Below are 24,016 nucleotides of genomic sequence, written 5' to 3' on the forward strand. Positions count from 1 at the left end.
GCATTGCTGAGAGCAAAACAAGTGACCACGACATTAATCTTTGAAAGCTTTACTGCACTGTCAACGCATATTGGCTGCTCACTGGCTGGATACTCACTGAAGCAGCTTGCTTCCGGGCCTGAATGATCAATTCCTTTATCTCTGATAAGTTCCTGTTCAGGTTGTCCTCCAGCATTTTCAGCGGCTTCAACTTGTCCAGCAGGTAGTTGGCTTGAATTTCAACCTCCTGCACCTTGTTCCCAGCTGCTGCCGCTGAACAGGAAAGAGAAATTTAAATATAGGCAGGAGAGAATGCCACCTATACTGTATAAGATATAGCATCAATAGAACTGGAAGCAAGATATCCATTATGCTGGGGTGAGGAAGCAAAGTGGCAGAACATTTGAGAGCATGATTTTGAATTCTTTGTTAAAAAAACTAAATGTGCAAATGCTTATTTTGGCTCTGCACCTGTCCAGTCTTGCAAAATTAGTGCATTTGTCAAGAATGACCCTTAATCAATTTCTCACTGCAAACCTACCAGTCTTCGCTGAATCACTGATGAGGACATTTGTTTCTCTGACAGTTTTATTGATCCTCGCTATAGAGCCAGATGTGCTCAGCAGCTGCCGACTGAACTGCTGAATCTCAGTGAGGGATGCAGCTGCTGTCAGATTTGCTGAGACTGCACGATCCCTTGCCTCTTGGAATCGAGCATCCGTCCCTGCAAGAAATAAACGGAGATGTTGTTTTCCCGAACCATCTCACACTTTGCCCCCGTGTTCAAATGTCTCCATAGCACTGTCACTTGGCCTGGCAGCTTAGTGGTTAGCACTGCCACCTCACAGCGCCAAGGATCTGGCTTCAACTGCGCCTTTGAGGGGCTGTGTGTGTTAGAGTTTGCACATTCTCCATGTGTCTGTGTAGGTTTCCTCCAGGTGCTATGGTTTCCTCTCAGAGTCCATGCATGGATTGGCCATTCTAAATGGCCTCAGAGTGTCCAGGGATATGCAGGCTAGGTGGATTAGCTATTGTACACACAGGATTACAGCAACGGGGTTGGGGAGAGGGAGTGGCTTTTCAGAGGACCGATGTAGACATGATGGGTTGAATGGCGTCTGTCTACATTGTAGAGATTCTATCCACCTCTGTAACCTTCTCCAGCCCTGTGAACCTCTGAGATCTCCCTGTTTCTCATCCCTGATTTCCTTCCTTTCTCTGCTGGCAGCTGTGTCTTTGGCTGACTTAGCCCCGTTCCTGGACTATTCCCTCTGTAACACTCACATATACATGACTTTGTGGTCCCTCTCTCAGTAGGCCCTCTTGTCAAATTATGTCTGATGTACCATTTTACAAAATTTTACACAAGTAAAGGCACTACATAAAGGCTGTTATGCATTTCGTATCAGCCAGACACAGCACATTGAGGAAAATTGGGCAAGTCCCTGAGTGAGCCCTTCCATTTCTCATCAGTGTACGGTGCCCGAGAGAGCCAAATGGGCTCTAAAGCCCTTGAGTGAGTAAATCTGGATTCCCCACACTGTGATTGCTTTTAAACCTGGTTTTACAAAACTCCAACGACAAAGGTTTGGTGTAATTCATGTAATTTGTTTGGTGTAATTTGTAATTCATGGTCTTGGAGCTGACTGATACCTTTACACTATTCAGCAGCCTTCACACGACTGCACTGCCCTACAATACTGAAACCCACCTCACCCTTCTTCAAGTTTCTTCATCCACTCCATCACCCAGTTATTGGTGGAGGCTATTTGACTCATTTTCTGCACCAGCGCTCCAAAGGAACAATTCTGATTGTCTCTGAACTGCCCTCTGGGCAATTAGGGATGGGCAATAAATGCTGCCTGGCCAGCGACACCCTCGTCCCATGAATGAATCCAGGAAAGAAGAACAAAAACCTGGTGCCACTCCCCTGCTTTCTCCCATAGCCCCGCACATTCTTCCTTTTCACGTACAAATCCAATTCCTTCACAAATACGAGATAACAAAGTGTGGAGCTGGATGAACATAGCAGGCCAAGCAGCATCTTAGGAGCACAAAAGCTGGCGTTTCGGGCCTTGACCCTTCATCAGAATGGGTCTAGTTGCAGTTCCCATATCTCCTTCACAAATATTTTGTGTCTCCAGAAAATGCACATTCTCATCCAATTATAATATTTCCAAAATTGCTGATGGCACTAAACTGGGTGGATGACATTAAGTTATGAGGAAGGTGCAAAGACACTATAAGAGGACATGGCTAGGCTATATGAATTGGCTAGAATGGGGAAGGTGTCATAGAACGTGAAAAGATGAGAAGTTATCTACTTTGGTTAAAAGAAAAACAGAAAAGAGGGAACATTTCTTAAATGCTGAAAGAATAGAAAGTCGAAGTGTCCAAAAGGGATTGTCTACGAATCATGACAATCACAATAAGCTCATTGGTATGTTGGCTTTTGAGGAGTTTTGAGTGATGTAAGTAAAAATGGCTTGCTGTAGTTATAGAGACCATTGGTGAGACTGCACCTGGAGTGCTATGTACAATTATGGTCTCCTCATTTAAGACCTTAGAGAGGGTGCAATGGAGGTTCACTGGTCTAAACTCTGGATGGTCGATTGTTTTAGGAGAGACTGAGGAAAGTGGTTCTGTATTCTCTAGTTTCAAAGATGATGAGTTAATTTCATTGAAATTTACAGCATTCTTACAGGGTGGACATAGACAGAGTGGTTTCCCTGGCTGCTAACTCTAGAACCAAGGGACGTAATGCCAGGAGTAGAGGTTGGCCACTTAACCATGAGGCAAGGAAGAACTTCCTTGCTCAGACGTTGGTGAATCTTTGGTATTCTGTACCCCACAGGGTTGTAGAAGCTCACTCATGAGCAGGTTCAACACAGAAATCGATAGGTTTCTGGAGAGGAACAAACACTTGAAATGTCATAACATTCAAGGCTATAGGCTAAGTGCTATAAAGTGGGAGCAGTGTTGATTTTGAGTAGCTTTTGTCAGTGCAGACTCAATGCGCTGAAGGGCTTCTGTGTACTGTAGGATTCAATGAATGACATTAGGAGATATTGGAACTAATGTGAGAAAATGGCATGAAGGAAATGACTGGCCATGATTTAAATGGTGTGGAGTTTTGACACGCTGAATGGCTATTTCTGCTCTAATGTTCCTAGTTCTGATCTCTTAAAAAAAAGTTTTATCTCATATCACTTGTGTTTGTTCCATCAACTACTTTAAATCTGTGCCCAATTGTCCTCAATCCTTTCACGAGAGAGAGTCCCTTCCTGTCCACTCTTTCCAGGCCCCTTATGATTTTGAATGCCTCCATCAAATCTCTCTTCTCCAAGGAGAACAGTTGCAACTTCTCCAAATTACTTACATAACTGAGGTTACTCATCCCCGGAACCATTCTCATGAAACAGTAAAACAACCGGAGATGTCGTGAACCTGGATGTTACTTAATGACAGCATTCGGAAGAATTCTGTTAATCCCTGAAATAATGGTGAGGATTTCACTCTCACCTGTAAAAACTCACTGTTAAACTACTGGGGAATGGGGCTGTTTTTATAGGATTGGGGGTAAGGTAGGTGCTGGTGATTGGATCGGTGTAAATTTCTCTGAATATACAAATGGAAGACAATTACTCAGATACGTTCTCCAGAGAGTTACATAAATTATCTGAAACCTCCTCAGTGGAATTTGTACAGTGTATAGTTTTGTTTCCTCAGGAAGTTCCTACTTGGTTTTATGGCTTGCTTCAATGACTTACCATTTGGCATTTGTGCCAGAATGTGCCAGGGCTCCCTGAGGTGCCTGCTCACATTACCCATGCCCTTCTGAATGTGGTCAACCTTCTCCTTCAATCCATTCAGCTGATTCACGAGCCCTGAACATTTAAGAAGAACAAAAGAAACTGTTTGGATACCAGATAACTTTATGATAGAATCATGAAACGGTTACCATGCAGAAAGAGGCCATTCGGCCTGTCACGTCAATGTGAATCTCTGTAACAATAATTTGGCTTGTCCCACTTGTGACTAAATCTGCCTCTGCCACTGCTCTTCAGTAATTTGCTCTGGATCCTAACCAGCCAAAATGTGAAAAGCTTTCTCTTCATGCCAGCTTTGGTCCTTTGGTTAATTGCTAAAGTCTGTATTGTCAACCCAATGGGAGCAGATGCTCCTGATCTACTTCGCCTTGACTTTGCACAATGTTAAAAACCTTTATCACAGCTCCTCTCAATGTTCTCCTTCTAAGGAGAACAATCTCAGTTTCTCCAATCAATCCAGGTAACCAAGGTCCCTTGAATCATTCTTGCAAACCTTCAACCAAGTGACATGGTGGCTCAGTGGTTAGCACCGCTCCCTTACAGCACCAGAGGCCCAGGTTCAATTCCAGCCTCGGGTGACTGCCTGCATGGAGTTTGCATGTTCTCCCCATGTTTGCGTGGTTTTCTGCCGGGTGGTCCGGTTTCCTCCCACTTCCCCAAAGATGTACTGTTTAGGTGGACTGGCCAGGCTAACATGTTCTGTAGTATCCAGGATTGTGCACAACAGGTGGGTTAGACATGGAAAATGTGGGGTCACGGGAATAGGGTGGAGCTGGGTCTGGGCGAGATGCTGTTCAGAGGGTCGGAGTGAACTTAATGGGCTTCTTCCTGCTCTGCAGGGATTCTATGGCCCATGAAAGCCTTCAGTCTCTTGAAGGTCTAATCAAAATACCACTTCAGGTTGGAGCATTGTTTTGCAAAATGTCAGCCTAGCTTTATTGTTCCTGTACACTGTGCCTCTTATTTTCAGGATCTCCTATTCCCTTTTGAACCACTTTCTTAATCTTCTCCCGAATACCCCCTCCCCGCCACCCGAGGTCCTAGGGCTACCGGATAACTTCAGATGGATGGTAACACTGTCCCTTGGCACAGCAGCACTGTGGGAATGTGGCCATTACTGGGACTGCAGATGGCTCACCATGCTGAGTAGCCAAGCTGTTTTGAGTTAAAAGCTAACCCCCAGGGTCTTGCTGAGGCCAATCTGACAAGTCGCACAGGGTAGAGCGCACAGTGGAGTCGAGAGGTCAGGGTGCTAAATGAATGGTGAAGGGAGGAAATGCCTTGTCGGGGGTTGGGGGGGGTGGTCCCCTCTTTGAGCCATGGAGCCTGAATGAGGGGGGCCACTGTCTTAGCTGAGGAAAAGGCCACCAGATCTCACCGAGAGCTCTATCCTATCTCCTATATTTCAATGGGCCCCCTTCTGCTGGAATAGTATCGGTGATGAGAGGAGGAAGCCAGTAATTGGCGCTCCCAAAATAGCACCAGATTTTACCACCAGGCAATCAAGATGGAAGCCAGGCAGTGTGGAAAATCAGTTGGAGATCCTCCAATTTCAGCCCAGCATCAATACTGACTCTGACCTGACCATAGATACAAAACAATTAAATTCCAAGAAATATTGCCCTCACTCCAAGAAAGCTCAGTGACCTTAGCAATGGTCACTTGTTCTCCAGACAAGACAACTTGGCAATAAGGTGTTCATTACCCATCCCAAATCCTCAGGCACTCCAACAAGAGGGCTGCCAGACAAGCTGTGAGATGTTACTCCGATCCTGCTGCTGTCCAATGGCTCCCAAAGAATAAGCTGCATATTTTTTTCAGATAGGCTGGGACTTTTTTTACTGCAGCATAGGTGGTTGAGAGGTGACCTTATGGAGGTTCATAAAATAAGGAAAGGCATAGATGGAGCTAATGGTAGGTGCCTTTTTCCCAGGATGGGAGATTTCAAGAGTAAGGGGGCACATTTATAAGGTGAGAGGAGAGAGACTTAAAAAGAGACATGAGGGGCACATTTTTGTGCACAGAGGGAGGTTCGTGTGTGGAATGAACTTCCTGAAGAAGTGGTGGATGTGGGTACAATTACAACATTTAAAAGGCATTTGGAAGAGTGCATGAATAGGGAAGGTTTGGACGGACATAGCCCAGGAGTAGGCAGGTGGGACTAGTTTAGTTTAGCTTTATGTTCGGCATGCACTGATTGGGCCGAAGGGTCTGTTTCGTGCTGTATGATTCTATGACAAACGAGGCACTGGCAGACAGGGAGCCTTTGAGATTTCCCGCTGTGGCAGCGAGGAATTGGAGTCAGAAATGTCTGGAAAGGCCAGTTTGTATTGAATTCCTCACAGGTTGGTTGCAGCCGAACAAGAACAAGCAGGTCCCCCAGACCTTACACTGGGATTATGTGCCATTGACGTCTCTCGTCCTCTGATACTTGCAATGCTGTCTGATCCCTCCCTCCTCCTATGCACTCAGTGCCAACAACTCTTCTATTTAGCCCCTACCAAAGGCCTCATCCTATTGCTGCCCAGCAGCCCTCACCATTGGGTTTGGGTGTAAGGCCAATGATGAACATTTAATTGAGGCCCCAGAATTAAGACCTTCCCCAGGCTGTTGAGGGATTATCTTTCTATTTCTGACTGTTATTGAAGTTGTCCCTAAGCTTTCTGCGGAGTGTTATTTAAAAAGGCCAAGAATGTGTGTTTTCAATTTAGGTGTTATCAGAAAAGGCGCCAGATTTTCCACGCAATCATAGAATGATATTGCACAGAAACAGGCGAGAGGTCTCAAGGTACCTCTAACCAGTTAGTTGTATTCCTGGTTCATTCCCCGTAGCCCATTTACTTCATTTAGTTCATTGGTTTCCATTAAGGAGTGCTGACATTAATGCTGAATACATAAATTAGTATTATACAGTAGTACATAGTAAATAATTACTTACCAGCAGTTTTGTTTTTCAAGCCATTTGCATCGCTCAGGATCTCTGAACTACGCTGGGCTGACTTCCTGCCAAACTCCTCCAGTGATGTGTGAGGACCAATAGCCTTAATATAGAGCAGGTATATAGAAGCATTACACTCAAAGGAACAGAAAACTGATATTAGGATGTAGCAGGCAATAACAGAAATATTGGATCAGTACAATAAATGCTGCTATTTGCTCAGTGCATTTTTAAAGTGTTTTGCAATCAGATAATTCCACCTAATAATGTGCTCGATCTCCAGCACTTCAGTACAGATTCCTACAATGTGTTTGATCTGGTTCTTCATGCTTGGTGACACTCCAGAAATGTGAAAGCCAGGTACAGAGCACCAGAGTCAATTAAAACTATATGGAGGGATTTAGAGATAATGGGAACTGCAGATGCTGGAGATTCCAAGATAATAAAATGTGAGGCTGGATGAACACAGCAGGCCAAGCAGCATCTCAGGAGCACAAAATCCTCTGATGAAGGGTCTAGGCCCGAAACGTCAGCTTTTGTGCTCCTGAGATGCTGCTTGGCCTGCTGTGTTCATCCAGCCTCACATTTTATTATCTTGGAGGGATTTAGATTTAGGTTTATTTAATATTGTCACTCATATCTAGGTACAGTGAAAAGTGCATAATGTCGCCACGTTACAGTGCCATCTTGGATTATAGAATAAATTACTGATTAAATTGTACATATGGTAAAATACTGAATAAATTAATATTAAATTGATATTACTAAACACTTATCTTACGAGCAAAGGCTAGTAGGTTGGGACTCTACTCACTGGAGTTTAGAAGAATGAGAGGTGATCTCATTGAAACATATAGGATTCTTAAGGGGTTTGACTGGGCAAATGTTGAGAGGATGTTTCCCCTCATGAGAAAGTCTAGGACTAAATGCACATCACCTCAGAATAAAACAGTGCAGATTTAAAACTGAGATATGGAGGGATTTCTTCTCTCTGAGGATTGAGTGCCTTTGGAATTCCTTGTCACAGAGAGCTTTGGGGCAGAGTCCTTGTGTATACTTAAGGCTGAGATAAATAGATTCTTGATCAGTAGGAGAATTACGGGTTATGGGAAAAGGATGTGAGGAGTGTCAGATCAGCCATTATTGTACTGAATGGCAGAACAGGCTCGAGGGGCTGAACGGCCTACTCCTGTTTCTATTTTTTATGATTTGATGGAAGGTCGCTTGTAATAAAAAGTGTGGGAAAGAACATTGAGGAAGACAGTGTCATCAAAATTTTGTGAAAAAAGTTTCTAAGAGAGAAGAGAATAAGGAATTTGGTAGTTTATGTGGCTGAGATCTATCACACAAGAGGTAGACTTAATGATTACTATGGGTTTTATCCAATCCAAATAATGTTTATGTTCCTAAGTATGATTAAATTATTCCAGGTAAAAAATGTAGACATTTTCTACAGGTATGGTATACCAAGAACTGCAGTGTTCCATAGAAACAAGCCATGGTTTAGTTCAGTAACTGTAGTAAAATCAGGTCTGCACATGAATTAGTGAACATTGTTAGGCTTTATTAAAAACAGAGAAGTGTCAAAGGACAGGAACCAGCTGGTTTTGAGAGGCTGCCATCTGTCTAGTAGGCATTGCTGACATAGATTTTTAGTAAAGCCTTTGCAACATTCCATATGGTAGACTGAATCCTAAAGTTAGACCACATGAGACTCAGGGAGGGCTTGCAAAATTGGCTCGATGGTAGAAGGTGGTGGTGGAGGGTTGTTTTTTTGGACTGGACATCTATGACCAGTGGTGTTCTGCAGGAATTGGTGCTGGGTACACTGTCATTTGTCATTCATATAAACAATTTGGATAAGGTTTAGGAGGGCTCATTAGTAATTTTGTGGATGACACCAAAATTGCTGATATAGTTGACATTGAATAACATTATCTAGCCAGAAATCGTGTTACATATTGGCACAAATGATATAGCCAGAAATAGGATTGAGGATATAAAAAGTGATTTCAGGGAGTTAGGATGGAAGCTGCAGAGCAGGACGAACAGAGTAGTGTTCTCTGGTTTACTACCGGTGCCACGAGATAGCGAGGTGAGGAACAGGGAGCGGGCGCAGCTTAACACGTGGCTGCGCAGCTGGTGTAGGAGGGAGGGCTTCAGATATGTAGATAATTGGGATGCCTTCTGGGGAAGGTGGGACCTGTACAAGGAGGACGGGTTGCATCTGAACTGGAAGGGGACCAATGTCCTGGGTGGAAGGTTTGCTCGAGTAGGTCGAGAGGGTTTAAACTAGTATGGCAGGGGGGTGGGAACCTAAGCTGTATACCAGAGGTGAGCGTTGATGCAGGTGAGGCAGTAGCAAGAGGTAGACCAGCTAGTGGGAAGGATTTTCCTGGGAAGGAACCAAGGGATCGGTTAAAGTGTGTTTGCTTTAACGCAAGGAGTATCAGGAATAAAAGTGATGAACTTAGAGCATGGATCAGTACCTGGTGCTATGATGTTGTGGCCATAACAGAGACATGGGTTTCTCATGGGCAGGAATGGTTGCTGGATCTTCCAGGGTTTAGAACATTTAAAAAGAATAGGGAGGGGGGAAAAAGAGGAGGGGGTGTAGCACTACTAATCAGAGAGGGTATCACAGCTACAGAAGCTTCCATTGTCGAGGAAGATCTGCCTACTGAGTCAGTATGGATGGAAATTAGGAACAGCAAGGGAGTAGTCACCTCGTTAGGGGTTTACTACAGGCCCCCCAATAGCAGCAGGGAGATTGAAGAAAGCATAGGTCGACAGATTTTGGAAAAGTGTGCACGCAGTAGGGGTTGTAATGGGTGACTTTAATTTTCCTAATATTGATTGGAACCTCCTTCGAGCAGAAGATTTGAATGGAGCTGTTTTTGTAAGGGATGTTCAGGAGGGTTTCCTAACGCAGTACGTTGACAGGCCGACGAGGGGAGAGGCCATTCTAGACTTGGTGCTCGGAAACGAGCCGGGGCAGGTATCAGATCTTGTGGTGGGAGAGCATTTTGGTGATAGTGACCATAACTGCCTCACATTCTACATAGCTATGGAGAAGGAGAGGATTAGGCAAAATGGGAGGATATTTAATTGGGGAAGAGGAAACTATGATGCGATTAGACATGAGTTAGGAAGCATGGACTGGGAGCAGTTGTTCCATGGTAAGGGAACTATAGACATGTGGAGACTGTTTAAGAAACAGTTGTTGGGAGTGATGAGTAAATATGTCCCTCTGAGACAGGCAAGAAGGGGTAAGACAAAGGAACCTTGGATGACGAGAGCGGTGGAGCTTCTTGTGAAAAGGAAGAAGGTAGCTTACATAAGGTGGGGGAAGCTAGGGTCAAGTTCAGCTAGAGAGGATTACATGCAGGCAAGGAAGGAGCTCAAAAATGGTCTGAGGAGAGCCAGGAGGGGGCACGAGAAAGGCTTGGCAGAAGGAATCCGGGAAAACACAAAGGCATTTTACACTTACGTGAGGAATAAGAGGATCAAAGAAAGAGTAGGGCCGATCAGGGATAGCATAGGGAACTTGTGTGTGGATCCTGAGGAGGTAGGGGAAGCCCTAAATGAGTTTTTTGCTTCTGTCTTTACGAAAGAAACCAACTTTGTAGTGAATGAAACCTTTGAAGAGCAGGTGTGCATGCTGGAATGGATAGAGATAGGGGAAGCTGATGTGCTGAAAATTTTGTCAAACATTAAGATTGACAAGTCGCCAGGCCCGGACCACATTTGTCCTCGGCTGCTTTGGGAAGCGAGAAATGCAATTGCTTCGCCACTTGCGAAGATCTTTGCATCCTCGCTCTCCACTGGAGTCGTACCTGAGGACTGGAGAGAGGCAAATGTAATTCCTCTCTTCAAGAAAGGAAATAGGGAAATCCCCGGCAATTATAGACCAGTAAGTCTCACGTCTGTCGTCTGCAAGGTGTTAGAAAGGGTTCTGAGGGATAAGATTTATGACCATCTGGAAGAGCATGGCTTGATCAAATACAGTCAACATGGCTTTGTGAGGGGTAGGTCATGCCTTACAAACCTTATCGAGTTTTTTGAGGATGTGACTAGAAAAGTTGATGAGGATCGAGCTGTGGATGTGGTGTATATGGACTTCAGTAAGGCATTTGATAAGGTTCCCCATGGTAGGTTCATTCAGAAGGTCAGGAGGAATGGGATACAGGGGAACTTAGCTGCTTGGATACAGAATTGGCTGGCCAACAGAAGACAGCGAGTGGTAGTAGAAGGAAAATATTCTGCCTGGAAGTCAGTGGTGAGTGGGGTTCCACAGGGCTCTGTCCTTGGGCCTCTACTGTTTGTAATTTTTATTAATGACTTGGATAAGGGGATTGAAGGATGGGTCAGAAAGTTTGCAGACGACACAAAGGTCGGAGGTGTCGTTGACAGTGTAGAGGGCTGTTGTAGGCTGCAGCGGGACATTGACAGGATGCAGAGATGGGCTGAGAGGTGGCAGATGGAGTTCAACCTGGATAAATGCGAGGTGATGCATTTTGGAAGGTCGAATTTGAAAGCTGAGTACAGGATTAAGGATAGGATTCTTGGCAGCGTGGAGGAACAGAGGGATCTTGGTGTGCAGATACATAGATCCCTTAAAATGGCCACCCAAGTGGACAGGGTTGTTAAGAAAGCATATGGTGTTTTGGCTTTCATTAACAGGGGGATTGAGTTTAAGAGTCGTGAGATCTTGTTGCAGCTCTATAAAGCTTTGGTTAGACAGCACTTGGAATACTGCGTCCAGTTCTGGTCGCCCTATTATAGGAAAGATGTGGATGCTTTGGAGAGGGTTCAGAGGAGGTTTACCAGGATGCTGGACTGGAGGGCTTATCTTATGAAGAGAGGTTGACTGAGCTCGGTCTCTTTTCATTGGAGAAAAGGAGGAGGAGAGGGGACCTAATTGAGGTATACAAGATAATGAGAGGCATAGATAGAGTTGATAGCCAGAGACTATTTCCCAGGGCAGAAATGGCTAGCACGAGGGGTCATAGTTTTAAGCTGGTTGGTGGAAAGTATAGAGGGGATGTCAGAGGCAGGTTCTTTACGCAGAGAGTTGTGAGAGCATGGAATGCGTTGCCAGCAGCAGTTGTGGAAGCAAGGTAATTGGGGTCATTTAAGAGACTGCTGGACATGTATACGGTCACAGAAATTTGAGGGTGCTTACATGAGGATCAATGGTCGGCACAACATTGTGGGCTGAAGGGCCTGTTCTGTGCTGTACTGTTCTATGTTCTATGTTCTATTACAAAAGGATCTTGAACAATCGGGCAAATGGGCTGAGGAGTGGTAGATGAAATTTAATTTTGATAAATTTGAGGTTTGTGTTTTGGAAAAATGAGCAAGGGCAGGACTTATACAGTTAATGGTAGGGCCCTGGCTGGTGTTGTCAAACAGAGAGACCTGGGGAATTCAGGTACACAATCCCTTTGAAAGTTACATCACAAATAGATAGCTTGATTAAGAAGGCATTTAGCGTGCTTGCCTTCATTGCTCAGACCACCGAGTATAGAAATTAGGGCATCATATTGAGGTTGTACAGGGCATTGGTAAGGCCACTTTTGGAATATTGTGCGCAATTCTAGTCACCCTGCTATAGGAAGGATGTCATTAAATTCAATAGAGTACAGAAAAGATTTACCAGGAATTTGCCAGGACAGGAGTGTTTGAGTTATAAGGAGAGACTGTGCATGTTGATATTTTTTTCACTGGCATGTAGGAGGTTGAGGGTGACACATACAGAGGTTCATAAAACCATGAAGGGCATAAATAATATGAATAGCAAAGGTCTTTTCCCTTGGGTGGAGAGTTCAAAACTAGGCAACATAATTTAATGTGAGAAGAGAAAGATTTAAAAGAAACTTGAGGGGCAATGTTTTACATCGAGGATGGTTCATACATGGAATGAACTGCCAGAGGAAGTGGGGGATGCAGGTACAGTTACAACATTTAAAAGGAAAGGTGTATGAATAGGAAAGGTTTGGTTGGATATGGGCTAAATGCAGGCAGGTGGGGCTAAATATAGTTTGGAAAACTTGGTTTGCATGGATGAGTTGGATTGAAAGGTCTGTTTCCATGCTGGAAGCCTTTACGTCCATAAGAAAACAATATGAGAACACAGATATCCTCCATGAGTGCTGAGAATGCTACTGCAGATTGATGCCTCAAGCAAAAGTTACTTGGAAACAGAGTGGCATGAAGTGGGAGGACAGTGGGAGCAGGAATTGAATATTAACAGTTTATTGGAAGAGTGAATTTGTGGGAGATATTCGGAGTAAAGTGTGAACTATATCTTTATAATAATGGCTACTGAGCATGTGCGTAAGGACGATGTCAATACAACATCAGTTTGCACGGAACTGGGAAATCAGTGTGTGGAATTCCAGGGATATCCCTTCTTACTATTTCCTAAAGGTGGCTAATACTTTGTAAAGACTAATTGGCAACAAGTGGGTACTACCTTTTATTAACCACCCAAACGTGATATTACTACAGCAACAAAGGAAACATGAATTATCAATGGGTAACTAAATACTTTCACTAGCAAAAGATGAAATTTAATGTATCTAAATACAGCAATGACTAATCTGCTCCAAGGGTGAAACAGAGAGATGGATTTGAATATATATGGTGTTTTTCACAACTACCATATGTCTCACGGAGTGTTTTAACAGCCGATGCAGCACCTTTTGTAGTGTAGGCAGTGTTTTAATGTAGGAAACATACCGGCTAATTTCTACAAAGCAAATGGCCACAAATGGGAATATGAAATTTATCAGATCAGCTGTTTTTGTGACGTTGACTGATGGGTAAAAAATTGGCTAGGACATGGGAATAACTCACTTGCTTCTCTTCAAAACAGTGTCCTGCAATCTTTTATGTCTACCTTAGAAAGCAGACAGTGCCTTTATTTTACGTCTCAATTTAAAAATAAAAGCATGATTGACGGTGCAGCCCTCCTTCAGTACTGCACCACATTGAAATATTCACCTAGATTTTCACACTTAAGTTTCTAGACTGGGGCTTGAACCTTCAGATTAAGGAACAAGATGCTACCCATTGAATCATGGTGACACTATGTGACACTATAAGCCTCTGTTTGTTTTTTGTTCAAAGCCATAAAGTTGTTCTTTATAATCTTAATTACCAATTCTCTACAAATAGGAAACAACTTCTGAGAAATTGGTCTTGAGTGGCGAGATAAATTATAACTCGGTTTAATAAAGTGGAATACTGGGAGAGATAGTTAGCACCAAAATAGAGAACACTAATGTAATAGGTGGAACAAGAATAAAGAATAAATGAAAACCTTCAGAACCAACATTACATAGCATGCACATGAATAGATAGAGTGAAGTAAATACGATTGAAGAGTCACAGGCACAGATCACCAATTAAAATTTAGATTTTAATTCAGTCAAACTAACAAATAGTTACCTGGAATTAGAGAAAAAATAACACAAATATGGTCTAATGGTGTATACACAGGCATGTACATAGCCACAGAACAATAGCATGTACTCTTTTAGACGCATTAAAACTTCTTTACTACTGAAATAATTTGACAGAGGCTGGTATCCAACCATCAAGTCATCCTTTACTCCATGTGGAAAGCCTTCGACTCTGGCACTGCATTGTCAGAGTCAGCTCCCAGGGTGTAAGAATCTCTGGCACTCCTGTTTACATCTGTCTAGCCAGGATTCTCAATTTGGACCAGATTGGATACAACTATTTTTTCAATGTTAAGAATATTAATGCTGCTTCAAAAATTTGGAAAAAGAAGGCACTTGTTCTAAAGATTTGGGTGCATGCAATCAAACCTGTATTTGAATGGCTAGGTCCAAGGATTCAATGACGGCTGTAGGTTTTGTTTCCAAGAACAGTGCTGAAAAAAATTTCTTAATCCATAATATAAACCCCGCCATACTGATAACAGTTCATTTCATGAAATAAAATTACACTTGCAAAATGGATAAAAAAATTTATATAGCATTTAATAGCACCACCTTGTGGCTATGTATATGCCTGTGTATACATCAAAATTAATTAGTTTAGTTTTGAGTTGACTCTTCATGTACCACCATTATATTAACTGCAAAGATGTTGTATTTGGTGACAAGGCAGGATTGTGCATGTCTGTAGCAGAATCAGGTTATGGCTGTAGCAGAGACGTGGCTGAAGGCTGAGCAAGGCTACTCTGTTAAGTATTCCTGGAACGAGGTACAATGTGAAAAAACACTCTGTCAGCTTTTGGTTAAGAATACGTGACCCGGAAGTGTGTTGAAGGTTGCTTCAAAAGGCATTCAAAAGGGCAATGGATGATCATTTAAACAGAAACAATGTGCAGGGTTAGGGCTGGAAGATTGCACTATGGCATAATGCTTGTTCAGGGAGCTAGTGTAGACACAATGGACCAGAGGCCCTCCATCTGCATTATAAAGAATCTGTGATACTGTGAAAATACTCACCAACTTTAATACAGCATCAGCTTTGTTCCTAGCTTCTAATGCAATGTTTGCAGCTTCATCAATGAGTGCTTTGATGTTGGAATGTGTGTTGACAGCCACTGTGGCATTCAGAGACACGTTTCTTACAGCTGCAAGGGAACTAATAACAGGAAATGGGTCAGTTAAATGGCTCGATTAAATTTACACAGGCATACGATTGCAACAAAAATTGCATGTCTCTGTGTATGTTATCAGTGCTTACTGTCTTCCCACTGCCTTCTCCTGCTTTGAACAAAAGGGATGTGACTATTTGGCTCCCAGATAATTCTTTCTGAACAAGAGCTAATGAGTCCAGATTCCACCAACATTGCAGCCATTGTACGAATGCAGACATTGCAGACTGAACAAGCATGGACCCTCAAATCAGTTACATGACAGAATGACTTTTAATTTTTCAATATAAAAAGTTTCCCACCTTGCCTTCAGGCAGTCTTTTGTAAAGGAGTCTGCCAACTGTGTGTGTAAGGGGCAGTAACAGCAGTAAGCACAGAATAGAATATTGTGCATGTCCGCAATACTGTAGCTGTAAAATAGTTGGTGATGTTAATAAACTTCATGACATCTGTCTTAACAAGAACCTGGTGGTTTACGTTCTGAAGTCTAATATGTAGAAGCCTATAAAGCACAGTCAACAGCTAGAAGACATTCTATTGCTTCAGTGCCCTGTCTAAAAAGTAACTTTTAAGTATGGTCTTCATGTAGTTCAAGCTAACAAATATTCGCCTGGAATCTGAGAAAACACACATATGTTCTAATGAAACACAACTTTATCAGATGTACTACATCTGAAAGAACACTTTTTATCTACCACTAAGTGTTAAGAGTATTAATGCTGCTTTAAAATTTTGAAAATGGTGGTCTTTGATCTAAAGATTTGGGTATATACAATCAACATTGTACTTCGAGCATAAAAACACAGAACAGTACAGCACAGGACAGGCCCTTTGGCCCACGATGTTGTGCCAACCTATTATCCTACTAAGATCAATCTATCCTGCATACCCTACATTTTACTATCCTCCATGTGCCTATCCAAGAGTCGCTTAAAAGTCTCCATAGTATCTGATTCCACTACCACAGCCAGCAGCCCATTCCACGCACCCACCACACTGTGTAAGGAACCTACCTCTGGTATCTCCCCTCTCCCTTCCTCCAATCACCTTAAAATTATGCCCCCTCGTAACAGTCATTTCCACCCTAGGAAAAAGTCTCTGACTATCCACTCTATCTATGCCTCTCATCATCTTGTACACCTCTATCAAGTCACCTCTCATCCTTCTTCGCTCCAATGAAAAAAGCCCTAACTCCCTCAACCTTTCCTCGTACGACCTGCCCTCCAGTCCAGGCAGCATCCTGGTAAATCTCCTCTGCATCCTCTCTAAAGCTTCCGTATCTTTCCTACAAGAGGTTACCAGAACTGGGAATGGGTTAGGCCCAGTGCTTCAGTGATGGCTGTAGGTTTCGTTGAGTTGGTTGACCAACCATGTTCGTAATGAATAGCAGAGCAGGTTTGAAGGGCTGAATGGCCTACATTTATTTTTATTTTCCATGTTTTTATGACAACCATTACTGCTGTGTTCAAATCCTACATTAGACTTAAACCCACAAACATCTCACTTACCGCCAAAAACGGTATTAACTCAGTTACAGCTCACACAAGTAATCGATCTGAGTTGGTTTTCTTGCCAGCAAAATAAAACGATAAAAGAAAAAGACTGAAAATTATACAGTGTTTTTCACGACCAACAGATATCCCAATGCACTTTACAGCCCATGAAATACTATGGAAATGTTCCAATGTAGCAGCCAGCTGATCACACAGCTAACAAACACAACTAGGTAATCTGTCTTTCTCACGTTGATTGGTTGATAATTTCTGTTCAGGACACGAAGGCTAACTTCTTTGATTTTCTCCAAAATTGTGCCACGGCTTCCTTTACAGCTATCAGAGAAGGCAGATAAAGGCTTTAGTTTGAGGTCTCCTCTGAAACACGGCATCTACCAAAGCATAGCCTCTGCCCTGCAGCCTCAGTCTTGACCTGTGTGCTCTGGTCTGAGAATGGAACATGAGCGCACAGTCTGAGCAAGTGTCTCAGAGATGAGAGTGCTGCCAAACTTCATCACAGCTGACACATCTATGTAGTCAGTCTGACTTTGTTTCCTTGGACGGCCATATAGTGCAATGAATTGTGAAGAGGGACTGGCTCACTGGTCACAATGGCTACTGAGCAGACTGCAGCTGCTACGGACGAAGCGGGTTATGTAGATTTACCTGTTTAGCAGACTTGCAATCTCACTAAGTTCTTCAGCTTCGTCTTCTGCCTTATAGACAAGGCTGAGCACACTCTTCTGAGTCATCTCCATCACCAACTTGTCAAGGTGCATCCTCATCTTAGTATTCCACAAATCCAGCTGGTCGCTGTACTGCTCCAAAAACTTCATTCAACAAAACAGGGTGACAATTTTAACATAGTACAGAAAATACACAAAGGTATACACCAAGATGTTCCTGATAGAACTTTCTAAAAAGACTTTTACAGGATATGAGCATCATTGATAGGGCAACGTTTATTGCCCTGTTTAATTCCTTCACCAAGATGATGGTGAGCATCCTTCTTGAGTTGCTGCAGGCCACAGTATGTAATTATACTCATAGTGCTGTTAAAGGAGGAGCTCCAGGTTTCCGAAACAGCGAAAACAAAGAAATGGTGGTCTAGTTCCAAGCCACGCTATGCAGGTGCTGCTGTTGGACTGGGGTGGACAAAGTAAGAAGTCATACGACACCAAGTGATAGCCCATACAAGTTTATTTGAAATCACAAGCTTATGAAGTGCTGCTCCTGGTCAGATGAAGGAGCAGAGCTCCAAAAGTTTGCGATTTCAAATTAATCTGTTCGACTAAGACCTGCAGTCATGTCACTTCTGACTAGTTCCAAGTCAGCATGGTGTGTGGCTTGTGATTGTGCAAGGAGAATGATTTAATTAATAATCTAGTGTGCAAGGTCCTTTAGAGATGAGTGGCCATTACATGGCAGACTTATCCACTGGCATGCAAAGTGAAGTAATCCATTCTAGAACCAGAGTCTTAAATCTAAACATGGGAAACAGTGAGAGCATGAGGCATGGTTCACTGTGAGAGATTGGTAACCATATTAAAAAGCATGATGGCAGATGTTCCATGGCTGCAGCAGTCATGCATTCCTTTCTGGTGCAAAATTACAACAGAAAATGTGGCGCAACTTTGGCTAACAAAACAAATTAACTGTTAGATCCAAAGAGTTGCTAGATTACATTGAGAAAGTGGACCATTTTCGAATTCAGCAAAGGGGGAACCGAGAGATTGATTACAAGAGGGCTAACCTTGCAATGACATAAAATTAGTGTAAAAGCTTCTATAAGTATGTGTAAAGAGAAAGATTAGTGAAGACAAATCTAGGTTCCTTACAGCCTGAATTGTGAGAAGCGATCATTGACAGCAAGGAAATGACAGAACAATTAAACAACTCCTTTAGGTCTGTCTTCACAGAAGGCACAAATAACCTGCCAGAAATTATAGAGAAAAGAGCTTATTGAGAAGGGAAATTGAAGGAAATTAGAATTAATAAAAAAGAACACAACTGGAGACATGAATAACACATACAGCTGATAAATCCCTGATACTTTATATCCCTGGGTACTAAAGCAGGTGATCATGGAAACATTGGTGATTGCTCCAAAATTCTGTACATTCTCAAACAGTTCTAATATATTTGACGGAAGCAAATGTCATCACATTACTTAGAAAAGAAAGTGCGGGGGCAGAAAACAGGGAATTACAAACTGGTTAGGGAAGCATAAGTAGCATATGAAATGTGACAATCTATTGTAAAGGACGTATTACAGACACTTAAAGAATATCGCCAATACAGTGCGGAGCTGGAGGAACACAGCAGGTCAGGCAGCATCGGAGGAGCAGGAAAGTTGACGTTTCAGGTCAGGACCCTTCATCAGCATGAACTCCAGGATGACTCTGATTCCAGCATCTGCAGTTCTTGCTATCTCTGAGTGACTTAAAGAATATCTACATGATAGGCAAGGTCTGTGCAGATATATGAAAGTGGAGTTATTTTGAGGCCAAGGTAATACGTTATTAAGTGAAATCCAGCGGATATGGTGAATTTGGACTTTCTGGAAGCTTTTAATAAAGTGCCACATAAGTGGTTAGTATACAAGATTAAAGTAGATAGGATTGTAGCAATATACTGGTGCAGATGGAGAATGAGCATATAGGAAAAAGACAGTAAGAATAAATGGGTATTTCTTGGGATGTAAGGCAGTGACTAGAGGATGCCACATAGTCAGGGCTTATGCTCAGCTATTCACAGTAAACATTGACAATTTGGATGAAGAAATCAAATGTAACGTTTACAAGTTAACTGATGATTATTAAGCTACAGAAGGTTCAGGATATATTTACCAGGATGTTGCCGGGTATTGAAGGTTTGAGTTAGAAGGAGAGGTTGGATAGACTGGGACTATCTTCATTGGAGCATAGGAGATTGAGAAGTGACACTGTGCAGGTTTATAAAATAATGAAGGGCATAGGTAGAGTTACTGTTAGGTGTTGTTTCCCTAGGACGAGGGGTTTCAAGACTGGGGGGTACAATTTTAAGGTGAGAGGTGAGAGATTTAAAAAGACATATTGGGGCAAATTTTTCACACAGAGAGTGGTTTGTGTGTGGCATGAACTTCCTGAGGAAGTGGTGGATGTGGGAACAGTTACAACATTTAAAAGACACTTACATACGCACATAAATAGGAAAAGGTTTGGAGGGATAAGGGCCAGGAGCAGGCAGGTGGGACTAGTTTAGTTTGGGATTATGTTTGGCATGGACTGGTTGGACTGCAGGCTTTGTTTCTGTGCTGTATGACTCTATGGCTCTCGAAGGAAACTGAGTGGTGAGTGGAAGGTAAAGAGGCTTCAAGGTGATTTAGATAAAGTGAGTAAATGGACAAAAATACACGGAAAATACAGTGTAAAATGTATAGGTATGAAGTTATACACTTTGGTAGGGAAAGCAGAATGGCAGAGTATTATTTAAATGGTGATAGATTGACAATGTTGATGTATGAAAGGGACATAGGTATACCTGTACGCTGGTCAACAAAAGCAAGCATGCAGGTGTGGCATGCAGTCTGGAAGGAAATGGGTACACTGGCCTTCAATGCAGTAAGATTTGAGTGCAGGATCATGGAAGCCACACAGCAGCTGTACAAGGGGACCTGCAACCCTGGGTCTTTCTCGACTTCAAAGCAGAGCACAAGACACATTCAACCACATTCGTAATACAGATACCTGCTGGCTCCTTTATGGACTTAATGGGTTAATTCACTGCAACTGGCTTCGTGTCATAGAAGCATCACATTGGATGATCCCTTATCTTTGGAATTGACTGACCATAATCAGTGTGGATGTGACATTAAAACTAGGCTCAACACTCCCAGCTGAAAGAGCTATTGGAAAGGGAACAGTTGTAGAGATTGATTGCAGCAGGATTGCATTAAGAGTGAACCCAACGGCACCCAGCATGCCAGTCATACGCGCAAAGCATTGTCAACTGGGAAAGGTGGCAAATTGTTTGTGGAACTATGCCTGAGTTTTGCAATGAGGAAGGGGAAAGTGAGGGAGGAGAACAGTTTCTCTCCATATAGCACATGATCTGCAGTGGTTCAAAAACTCAGCTCACCACCATCTTTGAAGGAGAATGAGGAACTCGAAAGAAACGCAGGCTGATTCACTGATGCCTACATTGCATGGATGAATTTTTTAAAAAAGTTTAAACAATTTATTTGTAATGATTTGCACAAATCCAATCCAATTTGAAAATTTGACTCTTGCAGCTAAGTTTTGTTTGTTGGAATAGCAGTAGTTCACGTTGGGTGACACAAAATACAATCAATTACAATCAAAATTTATGGCAGGTTAGTTACTAATTTGATGAATGTGGAATTAAAATTCTGGTCACATTGTACCTTCCATTACATGGTATTTCCAATGCTGGAGCTCTTTGATGTGGTCATAAAGACATAAGTTGTAGAACAGTTCCGATCTCCAAGCCACTGGGACAGTCCCTACAGCCCACACTCTCACACTACCTGATCGTTTGCTGTATGGGAGCACTGGTAGGAGCCCAGGAGCCAAGTAGCAAATTTGCTCTCTTAGTCGGCAACATTGGCTGGCAGGAACATGAAAACCAAAGTCTACAATTATAATGAAACTCACAGCTGTGTTGTTCACAATGTCTTCTGTCATATTTACTGCAGTGTTCAACATCTCTCTTCCATCTTGGATCACGCTTGTTGTCAGCATTCTGATATTCTTGATCGTCTGCTGCTTTTCCTGTGGACGGTCGTGTTTGACATGAGTTAGCAATGTGACCAGACATGGTCTCTTTCGACAAAGCCTTACTGGTACTTTCCAAACTTGAATGACAGGGGTCTGATATGCTGGAGGACCTCCCTTCCTGTCAATAATTTTACTATGAACTCACAAGAACATTAGTATTAGCAGTGTAATTGCATTGGACGAGAAATTCAAAGCCTCAAAATTGAGGTTCTGAGGTCATGGGTTCAAATCCCATCAATAGCAGATGTTGAAATTTGAATTCAATAATACTCGAGTAAAAAGAATTAGCCTAATGACAATGATGAAACAATTTTCCATCATTAAAAACCCATCTGATTTGATGGGCCGTTCAGGACGGGAAATTTGCCACCTTTAGCTGGTACGGCCGACATGCCTGCAGCAATGTGACTGCCATTTAACAGCCCTCTGGGCAATTAAGGAGGGGCGATAAATGCAATGCCCTCATCCCATGAGCAAGTGAATAAAAAGCGATTTTGCATTTTTATGGGAAGGATATTCAAGTAAGTTTTTAGAGGTTCTATTCCCAGTGATTTCTGTGAATTTGCCATGAATTAGGAATTTTGATTTCCATGCAGCCCCTTACCCTCTGCTGTTTCTAACTTGTCACTGCATTGAGAATAAAATCTACACAGATATTTATCCCTTGAACTGAGAATTCTTCCGGGACATGTCTGTTCATGAAACCTTGCAAATTTCAGCAATGACTGTTCATAGCTGTATCCAGTAAAATTGGTCAACTCTCATGATGGTGCTATGGCTTTAAGAGATGTATTTTGTCTTTTTTTTAAATGAACTAGATTTGAGACAGAGGTGATGAGTAGACTGCTTCAAAACCAATAAAATGAACAGCTTGTGAGGCCTTGGGATTTTTTGAAAAGTTGGAACAATAGTAGTAGGTGAATGGGTGAGATCAAGCTCCCACAAAGCCAGGATTTTTAGTTTTAGCTTCCAGCAGTTGCTGGGATCTTGAAGCTGGATGTGGAAGCCTCCTATTCCTCTCTCTGTTACAGCTAAAAGCTGGGGTCTCTTGCTGCTGCTAGAATTGCATGTGAGGCAATCTGCTTGACTGAATTTGCCTTTGCCAAGGGTATGTTTGTGGGATGTTACTATATTTGGAACAGTTAATTAGTAGTAGTTTGTATATGCATTTATTATTTTGTTAAGCATTTCAACAGTTACAGTTAAGCCAATTCTTTTCTTTTATTATGTCTGTATTTAATTATATGTACGAATAAAGTCGGTTGTGTTTCAAGCCTGGTCATGTGACCAATTGAATTGCATCTGGATCACACTGCCTTGCACTTACCTTAAAATAAGGAAAAGTTAGGGTCTAGATTATCATCATGATATATTTTGAGAGGGTTTGATCTGGTCCATAATACCCTCCAGACTCATTTGTGATACAGGAGTAACACATTTGTTTTATTCTAAGCTGTCATCTTATGAAGGGTTAAGTTATGAGAACAGGTTATACATATTTAGCCTGTTTTCTCTAGAACTGTGAGGTTAAGGGATGATCTGATCCAAGTCTTTAGGATATTAACATGAAAAGATGGAGTAAATAAAAACAAACTATTTCCACTCGTTGCAGAGGTTCCAGAACAGTCTATAGCGCTTGGTCTGAAATTTAGGGCCAGAATAATCAGGAGAGATGTTAGGAAGCACTTCTACACATCAAGGATGGTACAGATTTAGAACTCTTTTCCACAAATGGTGGTTGACATTAGATCCATAGTTAATTTTAAATCTGAGATATATCATGTTTTATTGAGCAAACGGTACTAAAGGATATGAGCCAAGCACAGGGATATGGAATTAGGCCACACCCATCGCTTAAGGGTGGAAACAGGCTTGAGGAGCTGAATAGCTGACTCCTGTTCCTATATTTTCCCTTTTACCTGGAGCTCTTGCAGACCACTGGTGATGCTGAGGAGAAGCCTACTGCTTTTGTTGGTGCTTGAACGTGCTTTGTTCACTAGCTCTCGAGCTTCCTGCAACCCATTGGCATGTTGCACTAACATAAACTTGACCCTGTTTTTCAAGTCCTCCATTTCCTTATGGGGTTTCTGAAACACCTTCTGAACGCTGGCCAACAGATTGCGTGCCGCTCTGTTTCATGAAAGAAAAAATATAAAGGTATCAGCATTTACATGCAACCGTCCATGAATTGGCAAATACAGCTCTACCTCAACGTTCCACTACCAGTGCCACACAGTCCTACACTCCCAAACATCATTATAACTTCATTACAGAATGTGCCTTGCCAACAGCAACAGGTCTGCCTTGGTCAAAGTCAATCATGATAGCTTCTGCGATTGTCAATAATCATCACCTTGTCT

The 24,016-nt window shown here is 42.4% G+C and overlaps 1 protein-coding gene across 2 annotated transcripts in view; it reads right to left on the minus strand.

Annotated features, from left to right (window-relative positions):
* Nucleotides 1-24,016, minus strand: part of lama1 (laminin, alpha 1) — a 286,034-nt gene that overhangs the window by 51,240 nt on the left and 210,778 nt on the right. For both annotated transcript variants that reach the window (XM_048529540.2, XM_048529541.2), the window contains 8 exons: nucleotides 23,576-23,786; nucleotides 21,534-21,650; nucleotides 17,545-17,708; nucleotides 15,234-15,372; nucleotides 6,748-6,850; nucleotides 3,750-3,866; nucleotides 521-703; nucleotides 98-252 (listed from right to left, as the gene is read on the minus strand). In XM_048529540.2, coding sequence (XP_048385497.1) covers nucleotides 98-252; nucleotides 521-703; nucleotides 3,750-3,866; nucleotides 6,748-6,850; nucleotides 15,234-15,372; nucleotides 17,545-17,708; nucleotides 21,534-21,650; nucleotides 23,576-23,786 — 1,189 coding nt within the window. The remainder of the gene's footprint in view (nucleotides 1-97; nucleotides 253-520; nucleotides 704-3,749; nucleotides 3,867-6,747; nucleotides 6,851-15,233; nucleotides 15,373-17,544; nucleotides 17,709-21,533; nucleotides 21,651-23,575; nucleotides 23,787-24,016) is intronic.

This window comes from Stegostoma tigrinum, chromosome 5 (genome assembly GCF_030684315.1).
Source record: "Stegostoma tigrinum isolate sSteTig4 chromosome 5, sSteTig4.hap1, whole genome shotgun sequence".
Lineage (NCBI taxonomy): Eukaryota > Metazoa > Chordata > Chondrichthyes > Orectolobiformes > Stegostomatidae > Stegostoma > Stegostoma tigrinum.